The 21825-nt window shown below is 42.6% G+C and overlaps 3 protein-coding genes across 16 annotated transcripts; 2 read left to right on the forward strand and 1 right to left on the reverse strand.

Moving 5' to 3' along the window:
* Nucleotides 1-10773: 10773 nt before the first annotated feature.
* si:ch211-212k18.15 (uncharacterized protein LOC563681 homolog) lies at nt 10774-12521 on the reverse strand. The gene is made up of 4 exons (XM_060076894.1): nt 12327-12521; nt 12026-12126; nt 11409-11579; nt 10774-11317 (listed from the first exon to the last, which is right to left on the reverse strand). The coding sequence occupies exons 1-4, from the start codon at nt 12412-12414 to the stop codon at nt 10865-10867; spliced, it is 813 nt and encodes a 270-aa protein (XP_059932877.1). The 5' UTR covers nt 12415-12521; the 3' UTR covers nt 10774-10864.
* Nucleotides 12522-12833: 312 nt separating this feature from the next.
* zgc:194655 (uncharacterized protein LOC794380 homolog) lies at nt 12834-13560 on the forward strand. The gene is made up of 2 exons (XM_060076910.1): nt 12834-13128; nt 13260-13560. The coding sequence occupies exons 1-2, from the start codon at nt 12984-12986 to the stop codon at nt 13397-13399; spliced, it is 285 nt and encodes a 94-aa protein (XP_059932893.1). The 5' UTR covers nt 12834-12983; the 3' UTR covers nt 13400-13560.
* A 135-nt stretch (nt 13561-13695) lies between these two features.
* Nucleotides 13696-21202, forward strand: si:ch211-212k18.13 (retinitis pigmentosa 1-like 1 protein). 14 transcript variants are annotated; one of them, XM_060076900.1, is made up of 13 exons: nt 13696-14254; nt 14475-14755; nt 17164-17280; nt 17364-17434; nt 17596-17718; nt 17877-17972; nt 18067-18198; nt 18560-18685; nt 18792-18814; nt 18910-18956; nt 19103-19333; nt 19382-19695; nt 19732-21202. In XM_060076900.1, exons 2-13 carry the CDS (start codon nt 14587-14589, stop codon nt 20740-20742), a joined length of 2460 nt encoding a protein of 819 aa, XP_059932883.1. In that variant the 5' UTR covers nt 13696-14254; nt 14475-14586; the 3' UTR covers nt 20743-21202. The 14 variants fall into 14 exon arrangements, with proteins under 14 accessions (XP_059932883.1, XP_059932884.1, XP_059932882.1 ...); XM_060076901.1 differs by having other exon boundaries at nt 19382-19551; nt 19588-21202; XM_060076899.1 differs by having other exon boundaries at nt 14475-14517; nt 14654-14765; nt 17177-17280; nt 19382-21202.
* Nucleotides 21203-21825: the final 623 nt, after the last annotated feature.

Consider the following 21825-nt stretch of genomic DNA (forward strand, 5'->3'; position numbering starts at 1 on the left):
ATTGTTCATCATATGTTCATGTACCTGTGCACCCCTGACCCCTGAAATGTGTCCGGACGGACAGTGCGGACTGAGACGGAACAACCAGTCGCCACGGAGGCGGGCTGCGCATGTGTCTGCCACCGTCCAACAAGGGCCCATCTCAGAGAAAGCAGATGAACTAGACACTCTGATTATAGGAGACTCAACTATCAAGGATATAACCGGTAAGAAGATCAAAACATGCATCTTCCCATATGGAATGGTTAGTGATATCAACCATAAACTAGCCAAAATCATATTGGAAAACCCCAAAATCTCACAGATTATTGTGCATGCAGGATTTAATGATATTCAAAGAGAACAGTCAGAACTTCTGAAGAGGGATTACACTGATCTATTGGATACACTGGACAAAATACACATCAAGTCTTCCATCAGTGGACCCATACCAACAGTTGACAGGGGAATAAACAGATTCAGTCGTCTACTTGCACTGAATACATGGCTTTCCAGAGTCTGCAATGAAAGAGGAAGGGACTTTATTGACAATTTCAACTTATTCTGGGGGCGCAAATATCTTTTCAGAGCAGATGGCCTACACCCAAACAGGTTAGGCTCAAAACTGTTGAGGGACAATCTTCTCTTCTCGCTTTACGCACAGGCCACAATCTTGCCATGGTCTGACGCACAGGCCACAATCAGAGCACAGGTTGAGAAGAAGCGAGACTACAGCCTCCCCCACACAACTACTCTGCCACTATCTGACACACAGATAGCAGACAGCCCACAGACCTTGAAGAGAGACAACAGCCCGCCCGACGCCATCAACACTGTGCCCTCCCCCATCGCTGATGCTGGCTTGGCGAGGAACGGCCACCCCCCTCCTCTGCATTCCCCCATCGACGATGACCTCCAGCCTCATCTCTCCCATAGCCACAACAACAACTCCAGCTCCGATGTCTCCCTTTGTGATTTTCCAGCCGAATTTAAGAAACTGGAACATGCTGGCATCAAACTTGCATCTGTGTCAATGATAGCATCGCCACGTCATGGCCGCAGGCTGTTAACACTGCTAACACCCAGGAGGATGGCGCCCCACCCCCGCCCCCGTACTGATAGTAGTCCTGAGTATTACTGAGACAAAAAAGGGTTCAGCCGTAGACACAGTATAAAGGAAGTTTCTCATAATCTGCTGAACCCAAGGTTGCTTACGTCAAAGCAGGGCAACTTTCGCATTCATGCTGTAACCACTAAGAGAGTAAACAAAGGGAAACTTAGACACACTGCTAACCTCACAAATCTCATATCTATTGCCTCCAAACCAAAAACAACCTTAAAGCCTATCTTAATAACAAATCATTTTTAGTTAATGATTTTATTACCACTTCCAAACTGGATTTTATGTTTTTAACTGAAACATGGCTGGAACAAAATAACAGTGCAACCGTTCTGATAGAGACAGCCCCTCCCGACTATAACTTTTTTGATGCATGTAGATCTGGAAAAAGAGGTGGAGGGGTTGCTGCTATATTTAAAAATGTATTTCAGGGGAAACAGATGTTATTTGGTGATTTTCCATCGTTTGAATACCTTAGTGCTGTATTGAAATGCTCCCCCAGAGTTCTCCTATTAATTATTTACAGGCCACCCACATATTCTGCAAATTTTTTCGATGACTTCACAGAATTATTGTCTAGCATCTCCACAGAATTTGACTGTCTAGTTATAACTGGTGACTTCAATTTTCATACTGATGATTTGAATGACAAGTGTGCAAAAAAACTTTTTACCATTTTGGACACATTTGAACTGTCTCAACATGTGAAAGAGGCTACTCATTGTAAGGGGCACACTCTAGACCTGGTTATCACAAAGGGCCTCAATGTTTCTGATCTCTCTGTGACTGATCCTTCATTGTCTGACCACTTTTGTGTTTTCTTTAACATACATTTTATTCCCGACATACAGACAAAATCAAACACTGTCAAAAAACGGTATATCAATGAAGATTCTAATGTACTTTTTAAAAAGGCCATCTCCTTGCTACCACCTCTAAACCCATGTTCTGCTGATGATCTTGTAGAAAACTTTAATTTGAAAATTTTGAAAGTCATAGATGTCATTGCACCTTATAAGGTTAAAACGATTTCTGGAAAGCAAAAGGCACCCTGGAGAAAAGCTGCTTCTGTAACAGCACAGAAAAAAGAATGCAGGAAGAAAACAAAACTTCATATTCACCATGATATCTATAAAGAGAGCCTCCGTGCCTACAATTTAGACTTAAAAAATGCTAGAGAAACATTTTTCTCCAATATCATTAAAACCAACACTAATAATGCAAAAACCCTATTTGCAACTGTTGACAGACTGACCAACCCCCCAACAGAAATTCCACCTGATCTCCATTCCACGCAGAAATGCAATGAGTTTGCAGCTTTTTATATTGATAAAATTGAAGGTATCAGACGCGCCATTAATATCTCCACGTCAAACAAAAATGTTGGACTACCACCCTGTTCAGGCAAAAATTACGTGGCAAGGATGGCATGCTTTGATGTTATAGACTCTCAAAATCTTGTGGAAACTGTGACACAACTAAAGCCATCCACCTGTTGCCTTGATACTATACCTACCAACCTCTTTAAGAATGTTTTCGACTGCCTAGCAGTAGACATATTGCAGATAGTTAACAACTCTCTCCAGTCAGGCAAGTTCCCAAAAGCTTTGAAAACTGCAGTTATTAAACCCCTTTTAAAAAAGCAGAGCCTAGATGCCTCTATTATTAACAACTACAGACCAATATCAAATCTACCCTTCATAAGTAAAATCATTGAGAAAGTTGTCCTCCAGCAACTAAATCACTTCCTGGCATCAACTGGTTGCTATGACACCTTCCAATCAGGATTTCAACCCCTGCACAGCACTGAGACCGCCCTTATTAAAGTTGTAAACGACATCCGTCTTAACACAGACTCTGGCAAAACCTCAATACTAATGCTACTTGACCTCAGTGCTGCATTCGACACTGTAGACCATACATTACTTCTGGAAAGGTTAGAAAACTGGGTGGGGCTTTCAGGCACTGTCTTAAATTGGTTCAGGTCCTACCTACAAAATAGGAACTACTTTGTTTCCATTGGCGACTTTGTATCAGAATCAACCAACGTGACATGTGGAGTCCCACAAGGTTCGATCTTAGGACCCTCTTTATTCAACATCTACATGCTCCCACTAGGGCAAATCATGCAAAATAACAATATTGACCATCATTGCTATGCTGATGACACGCAAATCTATGTATCGCTATTAGGGATGGGCATAATTAATCGATGCTCGATAATTGATCGTTAAGAAATGCGTCGATCAATTTATATTGTTATCGATTAAAAGGACGTTGTGTTGCATACTGTGAGTCTTGAAGCATTTAATTTAATATAACCCTGCCGACTGGTGGAAAGTGAATGGAAGAAGGTTCCCCAGGCTGTCAAAGTTAGCGCGACAATACCTCTGCATCCCCGCAACTTCGGTCCCGTCAGAGCGGGTGTTTTCTGCTGCTGGACTGACAGTTACAAGGCTGCGTTCGCGTCTGACCCCCGAGCATGTTAACATGCTTATATTCCTAAACAAAAATATGTAGGCTGGAGTTACTGTATGCTATGGACGACAGTCACCACCGTATGTGAGTCGCTCTTTTCTTTCTTAATGTGTTGACTCTCGCTCCGCTTGGTGCCTCTTGGAGTCGTTACATTTTGCCAAAACTGTGATATTTTAGCAACAAGTCCAGCCTTATATATGTTCAATAAGGTATTGCTTTTAGATAGACTAGTTCATGCAATTGTTTGTAAATGGGTGGCTCATCTTTTTGTTGCGAGCCTTTTCCGCGCGCCGGCTGCAGGCATTATATGTCGGCCTTTCCCCCCCCCTTTTTTTTCATAACAGTTATACAGTTTAATGCCCACTTTTAGCCTACTGCCTTTGTTTGATTATTGTTGTCCGATAAGTTCGCTACTTATTGTAATTGGAATAGGCTACAGATTTAGTCTTGTTGAATCGTTTCCAAACCTTTAAGAGCGCCTGTAGGCGCATTGTTCGGACTTTACGAGCGCCGCATAGGCCTATAACCTATAATGCCTTTATTATTTTAAAACTGTTAAACAGTTGTAGGTCTTCAAGTTAACTGTATTGTATTAATTTTGGCCCATACATTATTGTTGGAATAAAGATTTCATTGATAAAAACATTAGAAAAAAAACATAGAAAAAAGTTAATGATTAATCGATAATTGATCGATAACTCTAGCGATGCTCGATCAAGAAAATTTCTTCAAATGCCCATCCCTAATCGCTATCACCAAATGACTATCGGCCCATAGATCTGCTGTGCCAGTGCATTGAGCAAGTGAAGGAATGGATGTGCCGAAATTTCCTTCAACTAAATGAGGACAAAACAGAGATAATTGTATTTGGTTCTAAAACGGAAAGGCTTAAAGTAACCCAACACCTTCACTCTCTGTCCCTGAAAACCTCAATCAAAGCCAGAAATCTAGGGGTTATCATGGATTCAGATTTACATTTTGACAGTCACATCAAATCAGTTACAAAATCTGCATATTATCACCTTAAAAATGTAGCAAGACTTAGAGGGCTCATGTCCACCGAAGACTTACAAAAACTTGTACATGCCTTTATCACTAGTAAGCTTGATTACTGCAATGGTCTCCTCACAGGTCTCCCAAAACAAACTCTGAGGAAGCTTCAGCTTGTTCAGAATGCTGCTGCTAGAGTTCTAACAAAGACCAAAAAATTTGATCATATTACACCAATTCTGAAATCGTTACATTGGCTTCCTGTAGGTCAGAGAATTGATTTTAAAATCATGTTTCTAACCTATAAATCCCTACATGGTTTAGGCCCAAAATATTTAACTGATATGCTTCCACTACATCAGCCTTCTAGACCACTAAGATCCTCTGAGACCAATCTGTTAATTATCCCCAGAGTAAACACAAAACATGGGAAAGCAGGATTTAGTTACTATGCAACAAATAGCTGGAATAAACTCCCAGAGGATTTAAGACTTGCCCCAACTCTGAGCACCTTTAAAACAAGACTGAAGACTTTTATGTTTGCTATAGCCTTCTGCTAAAATCTTAAATACATTGCACTTTCTAAAAAGCTTTTTAACTTTGCCTCTATTTTCTATTTTAATCCTTTTTCTATTTTACCCATTTCTTTGCATATGTTTTTCTTTTACTTATCTATTATTTTATTTTATTGTATGACAATGTTTATATGTGAAGCACTTTGAGTCTGCCTTGTGTATGAAAAGTGCTATATAAATAAAGTTGCCTTGCCTTGCCTTGCCTACATGAATGATTGTCATCGTCGACTTTGTACTTGTTGTTGTTGGATGACTTAATGACGTATTAAACCGAATTCCTGGACAATATTTCGTTTGATTAGTTTAATCATGCATCAAATCAATTTAATCACGCATCTAAGGGAATGACTAATTTCCTTACATGAGCAGACAGGGACATGGTAGGCCTAGTGTATGTAGACTTTTTTAAGTAGGCCTATCTTCAAATAATTAACCATAGGCGATATAGGAATGTCATGAAATCATAAAAACTGGGAGTAAATATCACAAGTATTAAGTTAAAGGCAACAAATGTCTCGAATCAAACCAGGCTTACAACTTTTCTGCTTCATTATTAATTAAGCGTCATTGTTGAAGTGCGTCTTTAATCCTCTGAACTAGTGATCGACCGATATATCGGTCAGCCGATATTCACGTTTTTTACGTGTATCGGTATCGGCCGATACACGGCAGATTTTCGCCGATAATTTTTTCGCAAAAAAAAATAATTTACAAACAGGCGTCCACACAGGCAGCTCCGGGTTGCTAGTGACGCTGCAGTTCACTGCAGACCATGCATTGCCCCTCCCCCACTAGAAGAGTGCTGGAAGCCTGCTCTTCAAAACAACGGTAAGTTTTAAACTTTAAGAGTGGAAGAAAGTGTGTGTGGGGGGGGGGAAATGGAAACACGAATGCCAAATGCATTCTCTATATGTGCTTTGCTTGCAACTATAGCTAAGCAAGTTTGTGGGTCTAAGTGGAAAACGGGAATGCGAATGCCTCGTCTATAAAACAGCTTGCCATTGTGGCTATATTTATTCATGCGGTAGCTGTTACGAACACTGGTCATAGGCTTAAGTAATGCCGACGTTGTTCCATGGTGTTTGTGTGAGTTTTATTTAGCGACCACCTGGCTGAGGTTTGGACGCGTGTGGTGTGTGTTGAGTCCTGCCAGAGCCCGTCTACGAAGAGCCTGGGCACTCCCTATACGCCCCATTGTACCGATCTTGGTACAATGGGGCTTTATCATCGGCACTAGTGAGGATAAAAAAAAAACACTCTAAGTTACATACATATGAAAAACATTCGCGCATTTCTTTTTTTTACATTAGCTCACTAAAACTCTAACTAGTAAGCAAGAAAAAGCCTTACCTCCAACAGCTGGTATTATCGTTGCAGGAAGTGCTTCAGAAACTGCCGTAAAGCAGTACCTCTGACAGTATGACAATGTGTGACGTCATCGTATTTTTTCAATACCTTTTTAGAACAGATACGTGACCTTAAAAAATGCAATATTCAGCTGAGTTTATTATTTTAGCCCCACCTTTTGAACGCAACTTTCAAATTACTTGACAAAAAATTACATCGTGAGAAAAGTGGATTCTGAGGATAAAACCCCGTTGGCTCCCATTCATTCTGGACTCGCCTACGAGCGCCCCGCGTGGTCAGAGATTATTACTGCAACCAGTCCAGAAAACCGGAACTAACCCGCGAGTGCCCATTCTCCTCATATTAGACATTCTCTGGTCCTGCACGGGTCCATTTTTTTGAGACCTGCCCCCGCAAATTTTCAGTTATCTCAGTGTGTGTATTTGTCTTATTTACTTAGACTGTTAGACTATTTATAGATATAATATAATATATAATGTATAATAGATATATATATGACATATATATATATATTGATCTATACTTTTAAGCTATTTTCACTCATCTGTGTGTGTGTATTTGTGCATATATACACATATCCAACAGAAAAATCACAATGCTTCTCATGTTTTTGGTACATTATTTGCCTAACATAAATAGGAGTCCACACACGCGTAGTCAAAATGACAAGCAGTTTATTGCTGCTTAGCACACAAACAATACACCAAACTGAAAATGGAGCTTCTCTTCGGAGTGAACCAAGGCCAACCAACAAACTAGATTTCAAAGGGAAGCTACCTAAACCCTATGTCAAAGTAAATAATAAAAAGACCATCACTAAAACTAACATCCCAAACTAACAAAAAACATGAGAAAACTAGTCAAAAGAAAAGGCAGCTCACTCCTACTGCTTCCAGGTACTAACAGTGACTATATACAAATGTGGAAAAAAGGTGACAATTTAAAGTGACTATGTACAACAAAAGTGACTAGTGAAACAAACTAAGGTAATACTTAACATGCATATTCAATCGAAACTAACAAAGTACAGGTCAACCTTGGATGTAGAAACAACGATAGAAACATTAACACAAACATCTTAAGGACATATAACTATATATATATTTACAACAATAACAGTGTCATGAGATTTTGCAAAGTATTCTCAAAAGTACATTTGAAAGTCCAACATGTGAGCAGTGTTAATTTCGTTAACGAAAAATATGACGAAAAATGTTCGTCAACAACCTTTTTTCCGTGACTAAGAATAGACGTTGACGAGCTAAAAATAGATCTTTGATAATAAAAACTATGACGAAATGTCATTTTGTTTTCGTTGACGAGACGAGACAGGACAATGTTAGTGGTGTGCTATTTGGACATTCAAAATGCACAATATTTTCCAATCATTACACTCCCGTTGGTAGTGATTTTCACCGCTTGAAATTGATTTATTTAAATTTTGAAAGAAACACATGGAAGCAATGGAGAACGCCATCTCTCGTTCAGTTGTTTAGAACTGAAAATCCGGTTGCCAGGACAACGTAACGTTTTCACTTTAGTGCTCTATTTGAGTGGAACAACTTAGCAGGTGTCCATATAGCCTATATAGGGTTAGCCTAATTGAACTAGTTTAAAAATAGAAAACATTTTGACTAAAAGTAATGACTAAAAGTTGACTAAAATGTAAAGACTTTTCGTCGACTAAAACTAGACTAAAACTACAAAGGAAAACAATGACTAAAATGTGACTAAATATACTAAGCATTTGTCAAAAGACAAAGACTAAGACTAAATCTAAAATAGCTGACAAAATTAACACTGCCGCGAGGAGGGGGAGACGGAGGGCGGAGTACTACAGAAGAAACATAGAAAAGTCTTTGACATTCCAAACAGTCTCTCCCTAAGTGGAATGTGTTTGAGCTCTAGGCCGAGATTGGCAAAGCGTAAACAGAGACTGGGAAGTAAGGTTGACATGGTCAAAGATAAAAAAAACAATTAAAAAGAGACGAAAGAAGAATGGCTTTATGTGTCAATATAAGCAGATCTCGGATACAGAGTAAAAGCCAGTTTAGGCTTTTAAACATTCCGGTTTTGCTTTGAACATGTATTTGAACGTTGTGCCAGGTTGCAGGATTCAAAGCTGAATGTGCCTTGGTTAGTGAAGTTAAGCTAGTTAGTAAAATGAAAGAGCACCAGCTGTGTTTTTTTTGGGGACACTATCCCTTTTTAACATGTTGACCGGCACGATGATTACTATTAAAACCGTGACTATGTTTAATCAGTAATTTTTTGAATCAATCTGGTGTTTTGTTCTGCTTTCATAGTTTGGGCGTGCTGTTTGTTAGACATGGCCCAAAATAAGCATAGATAATAAGCACTTTTGGTGTGCTTAGATATTCACATGAAGGACAAAATATGGGAAATAACGCTTTATAATTATATGGACATATCGAAATACTTATTTTGGGGGGCTGTCGATGGATAATAAAAAATAACTTTTCAATCGCACAATTTACTGGTCGTGAATCATTGCTTTTCTTTTGAAGCATAAAAAAATGGATTTATAAATGTGGAATCATTTAATTAACAAAACTGCTCGTCCGCTCCCTACACTGGTTCCTCGGCTGTCCTCGGCTGTCCACTAAAGGATCGGGGACATATCCAGAACCTCCGTCCTGGTCCTTTTCTCACTTCAGCCAGGCTGGGGTTGCCTGACGCACGGTGCGTGCGCAGACCTTTATGGAAAGCCAAGAAGGCCACAAGCTGTCCTTAGAATGGCGCGGTAAAAGGGCTAAACCGCACGGAAACCATACAGAATCCGTACGGAATCCGTGCGGTTTGGCAGGAATTCCTGCCAAATTGTTGGCACCATTCTTGCGCAATCAGAAGAACAATGAATTTAATAAATGCCAGATATATAGCATATCGGAGACGAGCACACAATCAGTGAAATGAGAGCCTGCAGTATGACCGATCTTGTGACATTATTTAATCATCCATCTACAGATAATACGATCAGACAGATACATCATTGAACACATATAAGCCCACAACAAGCCAAACATCACCACAGCAGGTGCGCTCTCTCTCGCACAATCACACAATCACTCCAACTTCTCCAACTCCAAGGCAAGGCTGTTTCACTAAGACCACAAACATTGTAGTTTGTGGTGAGTTGTGTCCTGTGTGTTACCTGTGTTCCCTGTGTTACCCATGTTACCTGCGTCACCTGTGTTCTCGGTGTTCCTTGCCTTTTTGCGTTCATAAATTACCCTTTACCTGAACTGTCTGCTATTGGGTCCTACCTGCCTGCCACCGGCTAATCGTGACAGAATGATCGGACCATCATTGGATCCAGCGGACGCTCTTTTTGTTGGAGGCTGCGTTGGGGCGTACGTGCAGTATGGAAAGCCAAGAAGGCCACAATCCGGCCCTTGAATGGCGCGGTAAAAGTGCAAAAAAAGAGTGGTGTGTCCTATTCTCAGGGTTTAGTTCTACAAGTGGATACTGGTTTGGAGTCACTGGGTCACATGGCATGGAAGCTATTGAAAGAAATATGATCATTCCTGCATATTAATATTAATATAAAATAGAGGAAGCACTAAAATACCATAACAAGTGGTGTGTCTTATTCTCAGGGTTTAATAATACAATTAGATACTGGTTTTGAGTCACTGGGTCACATGGCATGGAAGCTATTGAAAAAACTGCAAGTATTTTGTATTGATATATTTACGTAAAGTAATTTATTGACGGTCCCTAAATCAGTTTCCAGCGATTCACCGCGAGGCTCTGCGAGGTGTGCTAACCGTTCTCCTGCAGCTATTGCCTGGCAAATCTCCGTGAAGTCGCGGCTGGAACTGGACTGAATATCCGTCGAATATCCAACCTAAAACTAACTTCACCGCGGTGCCTAAAAGATGGTCGCACGCAGAATGAGTTTCGCTTCTTGACAACATGAGTGACTCGGGTACACTGGAATGTTGTGGAACGCCTCTTTCTTTATATGACTCATTCTCTTCTACTTTGCTCACTATCTTCAAACTATGGCTGCTCATAAGCAATAATACAATCTTGATCTACTTTGCACGCTATCTTCAAACTATGGCTTCTAAATAGGCAATTTCTAGGGTGGCATGTTGTATCTTAAAGTTGACATATTATACCACCAGGTGCGAGTGTGATTAGCCATTACAATCCGTTTTGTCGTCACACCTGCTGGTATAATATGTCACCTTTAATTGGTCACATAGGCCTACATAATAATGAGCAGTGGCGTGCCACCATACCATTCCAATTTATTTTTTATTGTCATAACAATCTTATAAGGCGCAGTGTCGACAACATGAATGATAAATCAAATACACCGTTATTATCTCTTCCATATTGGCATGGCGGTCTGCCTCGGTGCGATGCCGCTGCTGCAGGCTATGAAATAGCAGCTGGTCTGAAGGCACTGCCCGGTGAGCTTCAGACACACGAAGCAGAACTCCACCTTGCAGCGTGGGCACAGGATGTTCTTGCAGCCGGTCTTGTCGTGCTCCACCTTTAAGCCACAGGTGGGGCAGGCCCTGATGGAAGGGACAGGCCCCACCCCCGCCACCTGGGACATCGTGATGGTGCCACACCCTTTCAGCAGCTCCAGATCCTTGTCCGAGCAGTCGTCGTTGTCACAGCGGTCGCTGCGCGGCGCCCTCCCCTTCCACGGCTTCAGACACTGCCAGCAGAACTGCTTGGTGGGCTTACCGCTTCCTTTACAGATAGTGCAGCGGAAACAGAGATTGTCTAACGCTTCTCTTTCCACGTAGGTTTTACAGCCAGGGCACTGTTTGGGATGAAGACAAAAGGGTGGCAATTAAATAGCTGACATTTAGTCGCGTTTTTTCCTTCTCTGGACACATAATAAGGCCACTTACTGCTTTAAAGTCACAAAACCGTGCGGCGGCTAGACGGCCCAATTTCATTTCAAAGTCCAGCATCTCTTCTGCGGTCAGTGCGGCCAGCCGGCGGACCTCTGTGTAGGGCCACTCGGCACCACACTGCTCCGTGCCCTCCGTGGGTGCAGGGCACTTAAATGTGTACTGGCCCTGCGGAGGAAGAACGCAGGACAAAACGTCACTCTTTTGGTCTTGCTCCCGTTCTGTCCATATTAATTTCAATAAAGTTGGTTTCTTTCTTGTAGCTACGGTTTAGTAGGGGGACCCAGGGGATACTACCACTACCAATTACAGATCGTCTGCACAATAGAGAAACTGGTCTGGTCACGTCACTGTTAAATAAGTAAGGAATAATATACAGCCGGTCATTATCACCTAATAAACTCCAACAGGCCGATGCAAGACCCCATGAACTGCTTTTGGTGTAGGTTGCTTTTGCTCAAAATGAAAGGTCAGTCTTTTTTGTAAATAGCATCTGCAACGGACCATCAAACATATTGATGGTCTGTTATGCAGACTGCTGACGGCTCGTAACAATCTGAATCGATTATTCAACAAAGCAGTGTAATAATAGCCTACGTGAATAATATGGCTACCTGGTCCAGCAAACTGCGACACCACCCGGTCAGAGATTCTGGCTTGACGGCGTGACCGCAAGACATCTCCGCACTGAGCTGCTCGTCCCCGTCCTCAGGTGCTGAGGGGGGAAGACACACGCAGTGGTCGATAGGCAATCAATCGATGACCCTGATCGAGTCTTCAAAATAAAAGCATTACGGTTTGCAAGTTTGCAATAACAAAAGTTTCATAATTATAAGGGATGGACGTATTTACTCCTACAATATCGAATTCAAAACAACACGCTGGGTTAATTTAGTGAATTTGATGGTCACTTACGAAGCGGGTCTAAGTCATCTGGTCTGTTGACAAATTTAAGAGTGGTGTCTTCCGGATCATATCTCTTCTCTGCATTCTGCTCGCTCATTTTACTTTCTATCGACTGTTATTGCTCGTTTGCTGTTAAACTGCTGCGTGTTGGTGGCAACTGGAAGAAGATGGGCTTTCGGTTCTCTTTCTATCTTTCTGAGAAAACACGTGATTGCACGGCAGGCTGTCAGGGATTCATTGAGCCATCCCCTAGTCCTAGTGACGCGGGAACACAACTTGCTGCGTGTCAGGCAGAAAGGTCTTCCTGAAGCCAAACCTCTCCCATGTGCTTAAGTTCTTGTTATGGCTTTTTGGTCCTTCTTGTATGAAGGTATTATTGTTTGTAATTATTTTGTTTAAAGGATAACAATAAAAGCAATTCAAAAAAATGTCGTAGATCTTGCAGGACTTCTATTCATTGACATGTGGCCAAGACGGAAATGTGCACAAGTCAGTTTCACATCGGAAACCGACGCTGCTCTTCTCTGGTGAGTCGTCGGAGCTGAGCGCACAACCGCCAATATAACATTGACTTCACTCCGCAGACCAGAAGGAAAGCGAAACTTTGAGTCTCCTTTTAATTATCTCGCTCACGTAAAGTCCGGTCATTCTGCCTCATGCGATACCATGGGGAAGATTTACCAAGTCATAGTGATCGGGTTGAACGGAGAGAACATGACCATCGACCTGTGTAACACCGAAGAACAGATGAAGGCGATGACAGTGCTGCAGCTCAAGAACAAGTTAGGCGAGCGTCTTCCAGGGAGGGCAGGTACATGGCCTTTAAAATACCATTATTTAATTCAGACCAACTAATCACCAGACCAACAGCTGCAGGGTATAGCCTGAGTGGATCTGGCAATTTAACGGTGTATTAATGTCAAATATCGTCTCGGTATTCAGGGAAGAGCGTGGACAACATCCGCCTGATCTTCACAACCGATGGGCTGGATGACGACGAGAGGACCCTGGTCTCTTATGGAGTTCAACACAAGTCCGCGATCCAAATGGTGATCAAGGTCCCGGGCGGAGTCCAGCTCTAGCGACAACAGTGACGCCCTGACACCCCGACCACCCCCTGACCAGCGAGCACTTTGATATTGTACAGTTCATCATGCGTTGATGTGAATGATTGTCATCGTCAACTATGTAGCATACTTGTTGGATAACGTAATGACGTATTAAACCGAATGCCTGGACAATATTTCGTTTGATTTGTTTAATCATGCATCAAATCAATTTAATCCCGCATCTAAGGAAATTACTCATTCCCTTGCTCAGACAGGGACGTAGGCCTATCTTAAAATAATTAACCATATGTGAAATAGGAATGTTGTGAAATTATGAATACTGGGAGGAAATATCACAAGTATTAAGTCATATCTGAAGTTCAAGACAACAAATTTCTCAAATCAAACCAGGCCACAACTTTTCTGCTTCATTATTATTTAAGCGTTATTGTTGCAGTGCGTATTTTATCCTCTGAATATACCTAACCATGCAGATGGACTGCATTTATTTAGTGCTTTTCTAATCAGTGACTACTCAAAGCGCTTTACAATATTGCCTAACATTCATTCCCACACCGACGGCGGAATCAACCATGCAAGACGACAGCCAGCAGCTCGTCTGGAGCAGTCGGGCTCGCAGTCAGGGTCAGGCTTCTGGGACACCTTGACTCTCAGCTAGGAGGAGACGGGCATCTAACTAGAAACCTTCCCTTTAACAGCCAACCCAGTCTCCCTACTGAGCTAAATGCCTGTTGCATGCCTAAAACATCAATGTTGTTTTCGTGGCTTGGCTTCGAAATCGAAAGTGAAAGAATGGCTCAAGAATAGTTCAACTCCATTTTGTGTTGAGGAGCAGGCAACACAACACTGGACAGAGCCAAGCTTAAGGTAGGCATGACGACCTGATGATTAGGCCTATTCCAATAGTCGATTTCCGATCGACAACCATTTCGATTTGCATTTGGGAATGGATAAATACGCGCGCTCATAGCTGTTCTTATGAGCGTCAAATATTTTTGACGCTTTTTCTTCCACAACGAACCAATTAGTTCTGCATTTAATAATTTAACAATTCCTAATAACAATTTTAATTTATATTCCTTCAAAGGGACACGCCATGAGTAATTATAATCGTGGATGGGATCGAGCAGGTACAGTTGTATTTTGTATGACGGGACATTACTCCATAGTCCTATATCTTGTTGGATGTTTTAATTGGCATGTATAGGCCTGGTTATGGTGGTATATCTGTTGTGTTTCTGTGTGTATCCCTCTCTCACGATGCAGAACCCAAGTACAAAGGCTTGAGAAACCAGGGCTCCACCTGCTACCTGAACAGCGTGCTTCAAGTGCTCTTCATGACAAAAGAATTCAGAGACGCTGTCCAAAAGTTTGTTGTGTTTCTATGAAGGTATTATTGTAGCAAAAGTCTTTAGCACCTGTAACTGCAGAATTTGAATGCGTACACTAAAGTCACAGTAAATTTGAAGTCGTATATATTTATTTTGCATGTGTACTCTAAAGTCACAAATGTGTAACAGTACATTTGTAGTCGTAAAAAATATATACATTTTTTTTTATACCATTGTAAACACAAAATAGGGTCTACGAGTACGCTAATCTGTGTTACAGGTGCACAAATCCTTTTGCTACAATTATTGCAGCGCAGTTGGTGCAAAACACATTCGCACACCCGTGTTTCATAATCTGAGAACATGCCCAAAAGGTGTGCATTCGTAAACCCAAATTTGAACAAATGCATCAGAAGTTGCACATCTGTGAACGCTATGTTAATTCAGCATTTTAATGAGCGAGCACAAAACCATTTTACAACTGCTCGAATCTGCTCCTGCAAGTCTCAGCTGTGGGGTTTTTTGCAGGTTGTTTTGCAACACCCCTAGGTGGTAAATGTGTAGCAAAAGTATTCGTATCCGTAGATGACAGAGCGTCCGTGAGCGGGACAAAATAGTCCCGCCCATAATTTCCTAATCCAATGAAAATCGCCGGCAGGGATGCATTTCTCAAATTACAGTGACGGCTGGTGGTGATTTTGGGTGGGTGGGCTAAAGAATGCATTACATTTATCAATACTTCACAGGGGTCCAGACGCCATGAGGTCACCTTTATATCTCTGTTCATAACTTTCATATAATGTGAATGATTTTTAAACAAGATTAAGGTGTAGAGAAAGGCATTTCTTTATTTGAAGCACAATTATAAATAAAAAGAAAAATAAGGTGCTTCATTGAGCTGAAATTGAACATTTCGAACTAAACCATTAAGCAAAATAAAACTTTTTTTGTGCTTAAAGTATTACACAATTAAAATGTTGACTGGTCTCCCTTTGCGCAAAATGCGGCTGTAGACGATCACACACTCTTTGGTAGAGACGTCTGTGTCGCCGTCAATCATGAAGGACATGTAGGGGTCCTTTTACATTATGTCATTTTACATTAGGCCTATGTAAAATGAAATGACTTAGTTCAAGGGAATTCTCCCCAAAGTATTGCATTAACATTTCTGAATTTATGTTATGGCGACCATTAAAATACATTCAAGGACATTTGCGGCATGTTAATGAAATACTTTGGGGGGAATTCACTTGAACTGAGTCATTTCATTTAACATAATGTAGGATACCCATCTCCGTTCAGTAGGACGCCCTCTTCACTTCTCCAGAAATAAACGTATCCCGTGCTGAGTATGCTGCGATCTTTATAGCTCCATGGCTGGCACGGGGTGGGTGGGTCCCAGTGTAATTTGAGAAATGCATCCCTGCCGGCGATTTTCATTGGATTAGGAAATTATGGGCGGGACTATTTTGTCCCGCTCACGGACGCTCTGTCATCTACGGATACGAATACTTTTGCTACACATTTACCACCTAGGGGTGTTGCAAAACAACCTGCAAAAAAAACAGTTGTAAAATGGTTTTGTGCTCGCTCATTAAAATGCTGAATTAACATAGCGTTCACAGATGTGCAACTTCTGATGCATTTGTTCAAATTTGGGTTTACGAATGCACACCTTTTGGGCATGTTCTCAGATTATGAAACACGGGTGTGCGAATGTGTTTTGCACCAACTGCGCTGCAATAATTGTAGCAAAAGGATTTGTGCACCTGTAACACAGATTAGCGTACTCGTAGACCCTATTTTGTGTTTACAATGGTATAAAAAATATTTATATTTTTTTTACGACTACAAATGTACTGTTACACATTTGTGACTTTAGAGTACACATGCAAAATAAATATATACGACTTCAAATTTACTGTGACTTTAGTGTACGCATTCAAATTCTGCAGTTACAGGTGCTAAAGACTTTTGCTACAATAATACCTTCATATGTTTCGGTCCTCCTAACCTCTCTACCCCGGCCCTATACCTTGGTCCCTCTAAGCCTACCCCTATCTATCATTAACTGACTGTCTTTTTGCACTATTACAACATATATAATTTGCACTATTACAATATACAATTTATCTTTTGCTGCTATTACTAACTGTATTTTGCAGTATTGCAACTAAAAAAACCTTTTGCTATACCTACTTACACATAATAGACAAATACTTTATTGTATGTTTTTATGATTAGTAAATATCTAGCTGTTGTGCACTTTAGTGTTTACTTTAGTGTTAGGAAATGTCTTGTCTTTATCCCTTGTGCCTGTTCACTTTATCTCTTTGACTGTGGGATAGTGAGAAACGTCTTTTCGATTTTCATGTATGTCTGGTATGTGAAGACTTTGACTATGACTTTAAGCCTTTGTCATCTCGTCATCAAATCCCAAAAATTGTTTTTGCCACAGTGAAAGCTCCTACATCGATGCTCATCTCAAAGATCTCTTCCGTCAGCTGAAGAATGGTTCTCCCACTACGGAATGCATCATCTTCAAACTTGGGATAGAAAATGGTACACAAAGAAACCTGAAGAAAAATAGGGAGTGTGTATCCGATGATCTTTAATTCTAAAACCCTTGTCTCTTCATCCTTCAGTAGGGCAGCAGCAAGATGCTGCCCAGTATTTTGAGAAGATTCTAAGTCTGGCGAGTCCTAAGGCCTCACAGGTGAGGTGCACCTTCAGAATAAACATCTCCTGCATGTTGGATTTACCAGGACTGAACACACACCAAGTCTCTGTACTATTGTGTACATTGGGCAATTTATATCATGTGTATGTGTCTGGTTGTGCGTGTGTGTGTGTGTGTGTGTGTGTGTGTGTTTACAGGTTTTCCATGGAAGGTTAATTCACCGCACGACATGTTCGTGTGGCGTAAGCACTGTTGAACACAATTCATTTTGGACTCTTAATCTCCCGATTAACAATGCCCACAATGGAGTTTATAACGTGGTAAGCAACCTGTGGACTTTATTATAACCTAGAGAATTAGAGTACAAAAAGGAGACTACCCACAGCAGAGTTACGGTTATAATTGTACTATTGTATTCTATGGTTGTGATTTGAGATAATATTTCGTCTCCCTCTTCCATCTCGTCTGCCTTGCACAGGAAGACGGGTTGAAACGATTTTTCAGCCAATCAAAGTTAACCGGAGACAACCAAGTGTACTGTGATGAGTGTGCGGTCAAAGCAGACACCACGACTGTAAGTAACAACACTACAGACTGAATGTACCACCATCTTAACAGATAGGCTTTGACTCGGCTCCTCCCCTTTTCTTATTCTGTGGTGTCGTTAGGAATGTGCAGTAGAACTCTATCCAAAGGTTCTTGTGCTGCTGCTTAAGAGATTTGAGTTCAGCTACTACGAAATGGACTACGTGAAAAACGATTGCCCTGTGGATGTTCCTTTGGACATTGAAATGGCAAAGGTACAACACACGCACACACATTTGCATGGACACACACACACACACACACACACACACACACACACACACACACACACACACACACACACACACACACATGCACACACACAAAAGCACACACATTCCCGGACAGAGACGAATGAACCCTATAGAAAACATTGAAAACGAGTGCATGTAAAGTCAACTCATACCCCTCTGATGGTGACTGAAGGGCAGGCTATGGTGCCACCCTGTGGCCATGATGGGTAGTAGCAGTAGTGCGGGACGCAGGGTGAAGCCAGTGTCGCTTCAAACAGGTGCAGAAGCCTGTCAATCCTCCTGCTTATGCCTTCCTCATTGTGGTCTCTTTGTCCCTGTTCAGGGTGCGAGCTATGAGCTCTATGCCACCGTGGACCATGTGGGGGACCTGAGGGGGGGCCACTACACAGCCACCATCCAGTCTCCAGACGACGGCTGGTACGACTTCAACGACTCATGGGTTACACCGGTAAGTCTGGCGTCTCTTTGGCAGACACTGGCTATCGTCTAATATTCATATCCTTTTCAGTTCTCGCAACGTGTTAGTATAACTGTAATCCTTATACTATCCACAGAAAAACAACTTTAATCCAGAATGGTACGTGCAGACTTTTTTAAATACTTTTAAATTGCTGCGACTCGATGCTTTGTTCCTGTGGATTATGAGCATTATTCTGATCCCCATCCTCACAGGAGCCAGAACGGCTATCTCCTTTTTTACAGAAAGAGAGAAAGACAAAGTAAGTTTGGAAACCAGGTCCACAACAAATCTCCCATGAAATATACTTTGGACAAAAGTTTATTTAACTATCTTCTACTTCTACTTCTTCTTCCTCTTCCTCTTCCTCTTCCTCTTCTTCTCCTACTTCTTCTTCTTCTCCTCCAGTTAGTGATTCACCTCAGGAGCACCCCCACGGGTCGTCTGTGGACCCGGTCGAGTCGGAGACCAATCAGAACAACGCTGACGATGGCAACGCTGATCTTACTAAGCGTGGTGATGTTGAGAGAGGTGATGATGTCAGGGCGGGGGTTGATGATCCTGAGAGTGTTGATGTTGAGAGAGGTGATGATGTCAGGGCGGGGGTGGATGATCCTGAGAGTGTTGATGTTGAGAGAGGTGATGATGTCAGGGCGGGGGTGGATGATCCTGAGAGTGTTGAGAGAGGTGATGATGTCAGGAAGGGGGTTGATGATCCTGAGGGTGGTGAGGTCACAGGAGGTGATGAGGTCACAGAGGGGGTTGATGTTCCTGAGGGTGGTGAGGTCACAGGAGGTGGTGAGGTCACAGAGGGGGTTGATGTTCCTGAGGGTGGTGAGGTCACAGGAGGTGATGAGGTCACAGAGGGGGTTGATGATCCTGAGGGTGGTGAGGTCACAGAGGGGGTTGATGTTCCTGAGGGTGGTGAGGTCACAGGAGGTGGTGAGGTCACAGAGGGGGTTGATGTTCCTGAGGGTGGTGAGGTCACAGGAGGTGATGAGGTCACAGAGGGGGTTGATGATCCTGAGGGTGGTGAGGTCACAGAGGGGGTTGATGTTCCTGAGCGTGGTGAGGTCACAGGAGGTGATGAGGTCACAGAGGGGGTTGATGTTCCTGAGGGTGGTGAGGTCACAGGAGGTGATGAGGTCACAGAGGGGGTTGATGTCCCAGAGGGTGGTGAGGTCACAGGAGGTGATGTCGTGGCGGGGGACCCTCAAACATTGGAGAGTGCTCGGTTAGACGGGAAGTGTGGCGAGCGCATTAAGAGAGACGAAGAGCTTCCGACCAATGAGATGGACACTCGCAAACCAGGTGATCAAGCTGGCCAACAGGAAGCCAGCGGCACCGACCCAACGGTCAGCGATCCGGAGGGCGTTGTTACCGAGAGGAGGAGGGGGGAGGAGGGGCAGACGGAGGGTGGAGTAATACAGAAGACTGACGATGGCCACGATAGTGGTGGTGATGACCACCACACTACACCCTCCTCCTCTGAGCCAATGGATGAACGGCCGGCGTCGGCGGGGAGCAGTGATGTCACGGGAGGTGGTGATGCCATGGAGTGTGGGGATGACAGGGCAGGTGATGTTGTCGGGCCGGGGGACCCTCTACTAACGGAGAGTGAGAGGTCAGACCGTAAAGGTGGCGAGCGCAGGACAACAGGTGTAGAGGTTCCGACCAATGAGAAGGAGTCTCGTGAACCAGGGGATCAAGCTCGTCAACAGGAAGCCAGCGGCACCATCCCAAAAGTCAGCGATCCAGAGAGCAGGTTTAACGAGAGGAAGAGGGGCCGGAGGGAAAGTATGGAGCTTATGGAGGTCTGTGAGGAGGGGGAGACGGAGGGCAGAGTAATAAAGAAGAAACGTAGAAAAGTCTTAGACATTCCAAACTGTTTCTCCGGATTGTGTTTGAGCTCTAGGCCGAGATTGGCAAAGCGTAAACAGAGACTGGGAAGTAAGGCTGACAAGGTCAAAGTTAAAAAATCTATTAAAAAGAGACTAAAGAATCATGGCTTTATGTGTTACAATAAGCAGACCTCGGATACAGAATAAAAGCCAGTTGAACTAGGCTTTTAAACATTCCGGTTTTGCATTGAACATGTATTTGAACGTTGTGCCAGGTTGCAGGATTCAAAGCTGAATGTGCCTTGGTTAGTGAAGTTAAGCTGGTTAGTAAAATGAAAGAGCACCAGCATGTGTTTTTTTGGTGACACTATCCCTTTTTAACATGTTGACCGGCACGATGATTACTATTAAAACCGTGACTATGTTTAATCAATCTTTTTTTTTAATCATTCTTGTGTTTTGTTCTGCTTTCATAGTTTGGGTGTGCTGTTTGTTAGACATGGCCCAAAATAAGCATAGATAATAAGCACTTTTGGTGGGCTAAGATATTCACATGAAGGACAAAATATAGAAAATAACGCTTTATAATTATATGGTCATTTCGAAACACTTATTTTGGGGGATGATGGATCGATGGATAATAAAAAATAACTTTTCAATCGCACAATTTACTGGTCGTGAATCATTGCTTTTCTTTCTTCTTAAGACTGAAGCATTAAAAAATGGATTATTAAAGGCGGAATCAGTTAATTAACGAAACTGCTCGTCCGCTCCCTACACTGGGTCCTCGGCTGTCCTCGGCTGTCCACTACAGGATCGGGGACACATCCAGAACCTTCGTCCTGGTCCTTTTCTCACTTCAGCCAGGCTGGGGTTGCCTGACACGCGGTGCGTGCGCAGACCTTTGTCGCGCGCACCGCCATGCTGCGATCCATTTGTATAGCACACCGGTACGCCCGACATGGTTTACGAGAAGGTGATGTAATTTCCTGGTTGCAGCACTTATAGCGTTCCCGTTTGTCATTGGCTAGTTATTGTTATTGTTAGCTAAATGAGCCTCTTTAGCAAACCAGGTTGAAAATAAACAGCACGACCTACATTGTGTTACACCGGGATTCCACCGGATGCGTACGCGCCGCGGAACGGCTGCGTCCTCTGCCCTGCGTCCACTGCGAGCCAGCCGTATTCACGCGAGATCACGAGATCACACGATAATCCTAAACCTAATGTACTCACCTTCCACTCCCAAAACTATTGCAATTAAATGCCACGCTTTGTTCTTTCTGACAT

The sequence above is a fragment of the Gadus macrocephalus genome, chromosome 17, assembly GCF_031168955.1.
Source record: "Gadus macrocephalus chromosome 17, ASM3116895v1".
Lineage (NCBI taxonomy): Eukaryota > Metazoa > Chordata > Actinopteri > Gadiformes > Gadidae > Gadus > Gadus macrocephalus.